Source organism: Watersipora subatra, chromosome 1, assembly GCF_963576615.1.
Source record: "Watersipora subatra chromosome 1, tzWatSuba1.1, whole genome shotgun sequence".
NCBI classification, from domain to species: Eukaryota; Metazoa; Bryozoa; class Gymnolaemata; order Cheilostomatida; family Watersiporidae; genus Watersipora; species Watersipora subatra.
The window spans coordinates 48,770,339-48,783,051 of NC_088708.1; the positions used below are offsets into that span (position 1 = coordinate 48,770,339).

The 12,713-nt window shown below is 34.1% G+C and overlaps 1 protein-coding gene across 1 annotated transcript in view; it reads right to left on the reverse strand.

The window, feature by feature from the left end:
• Positions 1–1,915: 1,915 nt before the first annotated feature.
• LOC137388426 (uncharacterized) overlaps positions 1,916–12,713 on the reverse strand; it is a 54,032-nt gene continuing 43,234 nt past the window's right edge. The window contains exons 15-18 of the mRNA XM_068074914.1: positions 9,559–9,792; positions 8,009–8,086; positions 4,690–4,908; positions 1,916–2,606 (exon numbers count right to left, since the gene is read on the reverse strand). Of these exons, the coding sequence (XP_067931015.1) occupies positions 2,308–2,606; positions 4,690–4,908; positions 8,009–8,086; positions 9,559–9,792 (830 nt within the window). The 3' untranslated portion in view covers positions 1,916–2,307. The remainder of the gene's footprint in view (positions 2,607–4,689; positions 4,909–8,008; positions 8,087–9,558; positions 9,793–12,713) is intronic.

Sequence of the window (12,713 nt, forward strand, 5' to 3'; positions counted from 1 at the left end):
TTAATAGTTTTTTTGTATATTTTAACTTAAAAACAACCGTTTTGTGTTTGTGATAATTAAAAACATTTACTGCATGAATGCCCGTGTGGGTGGAAGGAAGTGGAATGAGCAAATTATAAGACTAGAAAACCGTATTTTAGTTCCAGTATCACTAACTCTAAAAATCTTTGGATGTGAGATAAATCATCATTACATGATTATATCGTTTATACGATTGGGGATATATTTTTAAATGGAAATGATTTTCAAATCATCTACCTTGAAAATCGCCACCAAACAATTAAGTCGCTTTATCGCGAAGCTCTAGTATCGAATTCGTGATTGCAGAAAATACTAAAACATTCTCATTTGATACAAGGCACCACAAAAACGTGAATAAGCCACTAGAACAAAGTGAAATATCAATAGCCAAATGACAGGCGCCTTGTCAACATGTTCTGCATGCGTGTGATGAATTTCTGTGATCAAATAACATCTAATTACTGGCTAAGAAATTGGGCATTTATCCAGCGGCTATCTTCCAACGACGCGTCTCATGAAATTACGGTACAAATTGGCAACCTTAACTCATAACCGTTTTAAACGCGTGTTTTCCGTTCCAGAACATTAGCTGACTCCAGATGTTTGTTTGATACAAAGATAACTAAGGCAATTAGGAATGTGAATTCATGCTAAAGTTCTAGACTAGCTAGCACGCAAAATTATTGTCACACGATTGACTACCTAGATGCTTGCGACTTCTGTGGATTGACAAAAATAACTTGCTCTTCTAAAGTATGTCTCTTCAGCTCTTCTCAGACGGTATATTAGCAAACATTATCGCCTTCATATTGAGTTACAAAGCACTCGAACAAGGTTTATGATTTAACCCTACAGCATCGAAATTATAGAGGAATATACATAATTTGTCTCTGCGGGCCAATAATATTGACCAAAAAGTGTCTGTCAACTGCTCTTCCACTTTTGTGTAGCGCCTAATTTGGCTACCTACAATTCAGTATTACGCGAAATTGTTCTTTTCATAGTGACAGTACATTCTAAAGTACTTTCCTTTTTCGTAGTGTAATTTAAATCGAAACTAAATCATATGCGTGTCTCTACAGTAGTAATTTTGGAAAAATATTTTGACCATAATTTAAAATACATTTGATTACCAGTTCATGAGTCATTTTGGTGAAGCAACTGCTCATATGTTTTGAAACTGAGCAACGTTAAGTCAACCTGAACAACTCAACAGATTTTCAGAAATAAGTGTAACAACGCTGCTTCAGTTTATTTAAATTTGACACAAATCTTTTTAAATTTTGATAAAAAGGTGTTGCAGAGTAACACTCATCATTGCAGCTTTGTAAAGTACGAGATTGATAAAAAATTTTCTTTCCTTACCGCAACCATCGCCACCTTCTTTTTTTTCATCATCATACGTGTTGATAAGCATGATATGCAGTTAATGGGCCGTACTAAAATGTTCCATACTCGCTATGGTCATCCCAAATAAGTCACGAAAACTACATGACACAAGAATGTTTCACTTGAAGCATTCAGCTTGAGAGCAAATTGCATGCCTATTACTGCAAGAGTTAAATCTCTTTCGCACAACATGACATTCGGAAGCACCTATAATTGCGGTAACAGCTCCTAATCCAGTCTCAGGTGAGCCAGTGGCTAGACTACCTTGTTTCCTCTCAGCACTTGAAGATAGATTATCTAATACGTATCCGCCTCTCCGGCTATCACTCATTTAGAAAATGACGGATTAACAAGTTTCCAGGAGACGCGTCAGTTGTGAAAGTTAGTAGTAAAACAAGATTTATCAGTAGTAATTACAGGTTCAGTTAGCGCAACTCGTGAATACAGATCATATTTACATACCGCCTTTGCAGCTTTTGTAGTTACTACAATTTATTGGGTTGCATCTAAATTTATGCAAATATAAAAGGTAACAAACACCACAAAAACCTGACAATCATTAAAATACTAATGCAGTAGACGAGTTCTATTATTAATGCTGGAGGGATTAGCAGATTACCTTACAAAATACTTTTCTAATTCCCGAGGATATATATATTAATAGGTTGAAAGTCTGGTCAATGAGTACATGTATTAAAGATTTACATATAGTAAGTTTCACTAAAGGAAGTTGAGCAAGTCTTACAACCAATTAGCTGTGTAACAGTTTGTGAGGTCATCAAGTAACAAACCGAACTAAATGATGTCATACTTTGAAAAGGCAAATTCCAGCCAGCGCCTTTTTAGTTACCAGCGAATGTTAAAAATGTAGAGTGCCCATAGAGTGAAAGATTTTCTTCAATTCCTGCCTAAAGACTCATTAGCCGACATCGATTCAGGTTCTACTCTGTGATATGGAACTTCTGGGCTTGTCGGCAACGACTGAATAATCTCCCGGAGGTTAACTTTGTGATCCTTGCTTTCTGTTTTCTGGTCATGCAGCTGTTTACATGAGCAGATGAGGAGGCAAAGGAATAGCACAGTTAAGACAACCAGCCAGAGCAAGAAACCAAGAATAAGGTCGCCGTTCACCATTGAACTCGTGTCTAGAGCTCCGAAGGCAGATGGTGGGGAAATTACAGGTACGTTACCGCAATCTGTAAACAATGAGCAATATGTACTAACTAGTTTAAAAGTTTATCACTATTTTTATTTATACCTATAGAATATAAAATTTATAGAATTTACCGCATTGTAAACTTGTTGAGAAGATTCGGAGAAAGAAAACTTACCTTCTGAGCAGTCTATATAAGCCCTAACACGGCATTTTAAAAACTTTAACTTACAAACTTTTAAAATTTAATTTTAACTTTTAATTTTAAAAACTAAAAATTTAAAAAAAATCTTGAAAGTTATAAATGACCAACTCTGGGAAAAGCAGCATACCCGCGAGAACACTCTGAATTGCTGAAGTTACGACACTTGCATACACTAAATCCATAGCAATTAAGCTACTTATTAGGTGATTGGACTAAAAAATTAAAAAAAAAACCATAAGAACAGTGTGACACCACTCGCTATGCATGATGAGATTATAGCTATAAGTCTATCAAAGCAATAGCTTCCAATTGGTTGCTAAGGACACAATCATTGTCAAAACTGAGGGAGACATCTAATTAATTCTCACTGCCACATCTAGAGACAGTGGCAAGGACCTACATGCATCATGCAAGACAACACACAGGTTTCACAGAGCCCTACACACATGTATATCACATATAGATCTACACATGGACTGTCTGAGTTTTCACACAGATCACACAGACTCCTAGACAAATAGCAGAGGCCTCTATACTGGTTACATAGCCTCGTATAGGCATTGTGCAGTCGACTTTCACAATGCTTACGGATATACATATTAGCTTTGGATGGATGAAAACAGTGCTTTGGAATAATAATGCATAAACCAGTTCAAAGTTTAGTAAGGATTCTGACATCATCAACAAACAGCTCAGCAAATGATAAAGTGTTCAATGACTAGCACTCTGTGAAATTACTTGAACATTTTCTTGGAACTTCAGCGAACATATGACTAGAACATCATGAAAAAATGAAACCAACAATTTTACACAGTTCCAGGCTACGTCTAACATTTGCTATTTGTTATATTTTGTGAATGTTTCCCTTTGCTATTTGCTACAAGTTGAAAAGGTAAGCAAAATAGGCTTGTTCTATTTCCCTTTTACACCCTTAAAATGGGCTTACACAAAGTGTCAGTAGATTTATCAGAAAGTATTGGTATTTTTCTATCATTTGTGGTTGTTTTTTATGTTTAAGGTGATCTGACTGCCAGGATGCTTCAAGATTAAAATCAAACTTGATAGCGGTTAAAATGCTCAGATTATGCAAATGTGCGATTATGATGATGTCTATAGTTGCAAAAAGACCAACAGAATAGAATGCGTAACACTGCAACTTCAATATCAACTCTAGCAATGACAGCAATTAGTGATATTATTTTGCACACATTTTTCTTCTGAGCGTTTTAACCGCGATCAAGTTTTATTGATTTTAATCTTGAACTATCTTGGCAGTCAGATCACCTCAAAAATTAGAACCAATGCAAATGACAGAAAAATACCAACACTTTCTGATAAGATCTAGTAATATTCTGTGTAAGCTCATCCTTGAGGTTAACAGAGTTGATTGATGCCCTAGTTACTTGGAATGTCAAGCTAACTCTGTGAGAAAGAAGTTCTGGCTAGTATACTAAAATTGGTGGTTCAATATATGAAAGTAAAATGGAAGCCTTCAATTTTTAAGATATTAGGCAGTTCAACAAACCTGAATGTAGTTTTTGTTGTTGCAAACATGATTAAAAACTAACGTATCCAGTCACTGAAAAACCAGCAAAATATGGATAGTGTATTTTGAAATAGACGCACGTAATACCCAATGTTTATAGTAGAACATTTCTATCAGCTCACTGGAAATTTAAGATTGGTTCATGCTAAGTACGATTTTCTTGAATATTGTTCAGACAGAGCTCTCATCATTGGTGCTCAAATGAGCTTTCCTTGTAAACATGTAACATGTTTTTGCCTATATTATAAAGCTTCAAGAACAACTTCAAAACGACAGCACTACAATGTCTTGCAGCAATTAAAGCTATATCAATACTATTTGAAGATTACAGGCAATATTAACAGTAGTAAGGGAGATAAATCCATAAAAACGCACCGGTGGTAAGAGGAAAACAATGGAAGCTTCCAATAGTGTTTATGCAGAGCTCATTTTGGGAGCACCCACTGCTTTCTATGGCACACTCATCGATGTCCACACACGACTGACTGTCCCCAGCCAGCGTGTAGCCAACAGAACAAGCGCAGTAGAAACTTCCGACTAGGTTCTTACATTCATCTGTACATCCTCCATTGTTTACACTGCACTCATCGAAATCTGGAAAAACGATAAAATTGAATCTAAACTTGATTTTGCTGAACAAAGTTAAAAGGTTACAATTTGTGACAAAGCCTAGATAGATCAATAACAAAAACAATATAATTAAATTTGCAGTGTTGACGCTGGCTCATGACAGATGTCATGTTATGCATCATCCACAGTTTTAGTACAAGAAAAAAGCGTTTCTTTGAAATAAGCAAGATATAGCAAGACAAAACTGCGTGCTGGATGACATGTGAACAACTGAACAGAATTAAATATGGAAGGGTTAAAACCTTAAGATGGGAGCATCGTTGATACAGCTGTAGACTCAAGGTTAAGTAAAATTCAAAAATGTGAAAGACTACATATAATATACAATATGATATATATTATATATAATACAATATATATAATATACATAATAAGAAGCAACTGGGTAAGAAAACAGTAATAGTTGTGATTTGAAGCCAATAAAAGAATAAGGTTTGGACATCATTCAGAAAAGCTATATTTCAGGGAAGATGACTTCACATAAAGTCATTAACATGAGCTCTCAGCAGTTCAGGTCTCTCTTTGAACACTGAGATCATTTAGAAAAGCTTTTTGTCAGGGGAGATGACTTTACATTTCGGCGTTAGCATGAGTTCTAATGAGCTTAGAAGTTTCTTTGTGATTTTAACAGTGGTTGACAACCATCTCGAATTCCTATAGCCCTTGGACTATATGATTAGTCAGTGATAACTACTAGTCTTAGAGCTTAGACAAAGCAAGTAAGAGTATTAACTGTAAAGATGTGAGACTGATAGAGATGCTCATCTCTCACTTCCGTTGAACTGATACTCCCTAAAAGGTTATTCATAAACGGAACAAATGACAGATAATAATATTTCAAAACAACTCATTACTCTTTTGGACTGACACGAAAAAAACATGTAGCATTCATAGAGAGTATATAGCATCACAGCTTCTACCGTAATAATGGAACAAGATGGCAGATGAGATGAAAGGGCAAGATGAAGTGCCCTAGGCATAGGATATTACTAAGCCACTTTACAGTGTTTGCATAAGAAGCAACAGGACACCCTGGTCAGACAAACAAAGATGAACACAATCAGACGGATTAGTAAAGCCTATTCAATCTGACCAAATCATAATTTTCTTGTGCCATAGAAAATAAGATTGACAAAAACATTAAGAAAACAAGGAATAGAGAGAGCAGTGAGTATTGTTAGCCTAGGTGCAACAGCTTTTTACGAAGCGCCAAGCTTATCATCACTAGGTTCGTCAGAAGGTGCTGAGGCTAGCAAAAGTGTGACTTGCAAAACACGGGACACCTGCGTACATAGAGTGAGTCAGAAAACTGGTCATTTTATGACTGTAATAGGCTCTAAATCGCCGTGCGAGACTCAATTACCTATTCAGGCACATGGCAAACAGCCACCAGGAGTTGCATCTACCAGAATAACACAGCCAATAATAAATTAATTTTATGCACTCTATTTCCAGAACGATTTTATGCATGATGGATTGCGTCCTGTAAAAGAAAAAAAGCATTTTCCATATCAGCGACTGCAACCATATGAAGATTATTAACACCCCAGCCGGCCAGAACAGGATGTCTGCATACTATAAGACAGTTTGACATAAATCCTACTCATTCCCTCTCAACCATATCAAAAAGCATGAAATATCATCATGATTGAAACGTCGTCTCGCGTTCTTTGAACCCGATAATTTTAGACTACTGTAGTCTTCAACTGCAGTTGTCTTCTGTTGTCTCCCTGCGATTGTTAACAAACTAAGTCACCATCAGAATTCAGCCAAACGCCATGATGGTTCTGAGCAAAGAAACATAATCTTGAAGTGTGATGGAAAGGTAGATAACAGCTATCATGGTAGCCTGATGCATCTTCTTTAACAACTACATGTACAACCATTGTTTTAATTATAGGATTATTTTTTTGAACTACATGAACCAATGTTATCATGACAACACACTATAACAACTGTAACTATAACTGTAACACTATAACAACAGTTATTTATAACTGCTTCATTACAAAAACGCTGCAGTTACAAAAGATAAAAGCGGTTTTTAGAAGTGTTTTAGCTTTCCAACTCCTTGACCCAATGTTGTTTTAGTATAAATACCATTTTGGTAAGACTTCACTCTCTATGTCTATGTTTCCATGACAGGCATCATGCGGATTTGGAGTTGTGTTACCGTGCGAATTAAGTATTTCTATGGATATTTGCATGATGCGGGTTGACTGCGGCTCCTTGTTGAAAGAAGGTAAGGAATTGTATCTTATAAGTTAATAATTAGTGACGCAGTTAGCGACGCACGAGTTAGCGACGCAAACATGTGAAACCCGATTGAGAAAGGATGAACGGAAGTATTGAAAATGTTTAAAATTGAATAGCTGGCGCTATTCAATTATTTCTATTGAATATAATTCACAAGTGCTGTTTCCATTATTAGCAAGCATGAGGGATTCAACAAAAAATGCGAATCGCAAAACCTGCTTAGCTTGCTGATTTATCCCATTTCCATGATGCAGTTAACTTGCGGATTGGCTCAAATTTGAAATCATGCGCGTCATGAAAACATAATGCCTGATATTTTTTTCTTACCACAAGCCGTTCTGTGCCATGCACCAATCATAAGAGAGTACTGCTGGGCTTTTGTAGCGAGTTCTATAAACACATTTTTAGCTCCCTTCTTTATATCTTCATCACAGAAGTTGGAATAATAATGAGCGGGGGAGGGGGGTTGAAAATAAAATTATGTAATGAAAGCAGAAGTGAGATAATTGTTGTGGGTATTTTTGTCAATGCAACCAAAAGAAAAAAAGCTAATTAGTTTGTTTACAAAAAAGACAAATATCACTTGCTAGTTACTAAGCCATCAACTAAGGAGTAGAAGAATGGAGAAGAATTGAGGAATGGAGAAGGAATAGAAAAATTATTCTGTATCAGCAGCCAAAGAGAGAGAGGCAGCACTGATTATAGACCAATGAGGAACGTACAAGGAAAAGAGTTATAAACCAACAAGGAAGCGTTCAAGGAAATAACAGCATTGTTTACACATCGATGTGGGGATAGGAGTGCCTACCTACGCAACCACCAGTCAGACCATTCAGTAGTTTTCCTTCTGAGCAAGAGGGTAGTGTAAGAGGTGTCGTCGTGGACTCTGAAACAGATCACATATGCAGATAACCGCTTTTCTACCTTTTTGACACAAGAAAACGCAACTCGGCTAATGGCTTTACAGTTATAAAATTGTGAATCCCCTGAATTGTTTTGTAATTGTAAGAACTATTTTTGCAACTTAGCTGAGCTCGGTACAGAATTCCCCAACAGCTTGAGTGCAGGTGCCTACCACCGACTTTCTTTTCTAATTGGTTCTATATTTTATTATGATTCAGCAAAAATAACTTAGCTTACCAGCTTCAAGATCCTTGCATAACCGGTAGTACCTGGACATCAATATGACAACATCAACAGCGCAAGAAAAACAATATATTTACAACACTAAAATTTGATTTAAGATGTGAGCCGCGTTGCCCAAAGCTGCGGTTCCTCATGGACCTAAGTTAACAATAACTTAATATTGTAAGATTGCAACATTTTCATTAGATGTAAATTGCTTAGGGTTGATCCAAATAAGCGGAAAATGAAGTTTCTCGCATAAAAACTATAAAAAACCTTAAAGATAAACTTATGCAAAATTAATATATTTTATCAGAAAGTATTAATATATTTTATCAGAAAGTATTAATATATTTTATCATAAAAGTATTAATATATTTTATCATAAAAGTATTAATATATTTTATCAGAAAGTATTAATATCTTTTATCAGAAAGTATTAATATATTTTATCATAAAAGTATTAATATATTTTATCAGAAAGTATTAATATATTTTATCATAAAAGTATTAATATATTTTATCATAAAAGTATTAATATATTTTATCAGAAAGTATTAATATATTTTATCAGAAAGTATTAATATCTTTTATCAGAAAGTATTAATATATTTTATCATAAAAGTATTAATATATTTTTTCATAAAAGTATTAATATATTTTATCAGAAAGTATTAATATATTTTATCAGAAAGTATTAATATCTTTTATCAGAAAGTATTAATATATTTTATCACTTGTGATTGTTTTTGATGTTTTGAGCCGATATGACTGCCAGAATGTTTTGAGATAAAATTGACAAAACTTTATCGCAGCTGAAACGCTCAGATTCAAACGAAAAAGTGATTATGACGTCTTTAGTTCTATAGTTGCAAAGAGACCGACAGAATGATCAATAACAAGAGATGTTCAGCCGAACACCTAGTGACACCATTTTGGAACATATTTTTTTCTGAGTATTTTAACAGCGATTGAGTTTTATTGATTTTAATCTTGAATTACCCTGACAATCAGATCACCTCAATCATCAAAAATAATTGCAAATGATAGAAAAATACCGATACTTTCTGATAAAATCTTTTAAAAAGTTGTGTAATTCCATCTTTAAGGGTTAAAGAAATCTTCTACAAGGAGGAGATGAGTGCACAAAATGATAACTTGGACAATATATTACAACAACAATTGCACCATACTGTTAAATTGCTTGTAAGTTTATAAACTGAGTTGGTTTACCAGGAGGAAGGAGGCATTGCATAGACACACAGATATGACCACCCATAGTATTGACACATGATTGTGCTGCTGTGCAGTTGTGTAGAAAGAGGGCACATTCGTCTGTGTCAACGCAGCTCCTGCCGTCTGCAGCAATAGAGTAGCCCTCTTTATGACACTCGCAGGCATAACTCCCGACAGAGTCAACACAGACATCAGCACATCCACCGTTGTTGTGGCTGCATTCATCAGCATCTGCATAGAGATATCTAAATAATAATATATTTCACTTGATACTAACTCTATTAATGTTGGAAATTATCTGGTTATGTAAGCTTTATTACATTATATAGTTACTTACGCATTACAGTTACATTACATTATTATTATATAACATTATTATTACATTACAATACATTATTATTACATTACATTATTATTACAATGCATTATTAGTTACATTACATAACACTGGGTAGCACAGCTAGTTACATTATATAGTTACATTACATTATATGGTCAATAAGTGGTTATATCTCATGATAAAAAGGACACATTCTCCTCTAGATAGTTGCTACTATAGCTTTTTGTATTTAATTATGGTTACTTGACCATATTTATGTCATGAATAAAATGTCAAAAATTGAAAGAGTCAGCAAAAACAGAAATGCTTTTGATTTAAATCCCATCACCTTTTCTTGCTTGTAAGTTTATCACACCGGAATTGTGCAAACTTCTGTTCATTCCACATACATTTATAATTTTAACTATTAAGACAGTTTTAAATTTACCTTAGTTATATGTCTAGTGGTATAAGATTAATATCTGTGAATTAAGTTGTTATTAGTAGTAAAAATCTTGTAAAGTCATGACTAAATTCATGTGAACTCTATTAGAAGATTAAATATAATCTTCTAATAGAGAAGGCAAGGACTAAATCACAGCGAGTCTAGTTCACTGTGTGATGGCATTTTCTGTAAAGTTTGATTTTAAGGGCTTGAATTGCTACAAACCACTCTAATTATAACCATCGTATGAAGAAAACAGATGAAATTAAACGATATTTTAGTATATTTATCAGAAAGTATCAATATTTTTCTATCAATTGCAATTGTTTTTGATGTTTCAAGTGATCTGACAACCGGGATGTTTTGAGATGTATACTCTTATAATTGTATCAACAGAAAAGTGAATACAAATCTGAAAAGTGAAATCGACAAAATCTGATCACGATTAAAATGATCAAATCAAGCAAAAGTACAATTATGACTTCTGTAGTTACAAAGAGATCAACAGAATAGAGACACATAATGCTGCACATTGAACACAATAGCTGATATCAACTACAGCAATGATAACAACTAGTGACATCATTTCACACGTATTTTTCTTCTGAGAGTTTTAACTGCGATCAAGTTTTGTCGATTTTAATCTTGAAACATCCTGGTAATCAGACCACCTCAAACATCAAAATACTTGTTAATGATAAAAATACCAACACTTTCTGATAAAATCTACTGATAGTTTGTGTAAGTTTATCTCAAGACCAAACTCAGTTCAGTTAAGCTGTAGGGCATATGGCAGACCTGACCTAATACGTATGTGGTACTGAGCTATAGATATCACTACATCGAAGCAACCGCAACATTAAAGACAAGAAATAGCCAAGAGATTATCAAAATAGAAAGCGGCGCTGCTATCAACCCATAATTAATATACTTATTCATAATATACAGAGTGGAAACGGAGGAATCAGTCAATAAAATAGCATTTATATTGATTAATTTGTGTATCTTCATGTAGTTGACACTTGAACACATTTTATGGACTTGAGAAATTTGAAGGAAAGACAAAGACCTCTTCAACTTCTCCATGTTGATCTTTTGTGAGTTTAGAGTACACTTGCTAAGGTGAGGTTGGGTATCTTCATGGTGGCATTTGTGCCCGTGCCCAAAATGTTAACTTGGTAAAAACACTTTGTCGTTTAACAAAAGGAAATAACCACTGATGCTCCTGGGAATAGTTCTTGGGGTAAAAAATCTTCTCGCGTAATACCCGATGAGTCATCACCCTTTTGTTGAGCAAGAGGCTGGTGATTGTGTAAAAGAAATTCTGTCACCACAATGTTGAGATTATTGTTACCTGCGAAGTACTAATGCGCAATACAGAATGATTAGGAGGTTCACCAATAGTGGCAAATATTTAATTTCATAAACATGTTTTATTTACTCATGAAGCAATGCAAATATTGCTTTTGGTTACGCATATAGGTATTGCATTTATAATAATATTTATTCGTGAATTGATATCACAGAACATGCCATATTTCAAGTTTGTTCTAAACTGACAGTATACTCCTGTAATTGTACTAACAGAAAAGTGAATACCAAATGAGAACCAAAATTCAGGAGTAGGCTATATCTACATGTACTTTTTATTGTGGAGTTTTAAATACATTTGATGACCATTTTTGAGGTGAAAATAAAACTTTTGCTCAAAAGATACTACAAAATGAAAGAAATATTTATTTTCAGGCACCTCAGTTTTGTAAAATAACTAACAAGTTATAGAAGCATTTTAGTCTCGCAGAGTTGATCTTTCATCGATCAATCTTGCTTACGATATTACTCTGACATATTATGAGTTAAACCAAAAACTAATAAACATTTCATATATGGAAAAATTAGTACTTCGTTCTTCAATAGCTAACTTTGTCTTACACAATTTAACATCCATAGGATAAATTCGTATAGGTCAATGAGGTTCCTCACTAAAATTTATGTAGGAAAGCGAAACAAAAGGCATGTAGAAGAAAAACCTTTTAATTTTGTAAAAGAAAACAAACTACAGAAGAAGTTATAAAAGTTACTAATAAATAAAGAATACGTGTTTTTAAACTCATTTTTTACTATTTAAGAAATGCATAATGGGTAACATACATCTATAAATAACTTCAACTTCTTCTAACATGATTACTTTAGACATACATGCAATATTATTAAAAGATAAATTGACAGAAAATTTTAATAGATTTTTTCAGAAAGTTTTAGTATTTTTCTATCATTTATGATGTTTGAGGTGATCTGACAGACAGAAGGTTTCAAGATTAAAATCGATAAAACTTGATCGCGATTAAAACGCTCAGAAAAAAAAGACATGCAAAATGACATCACTAG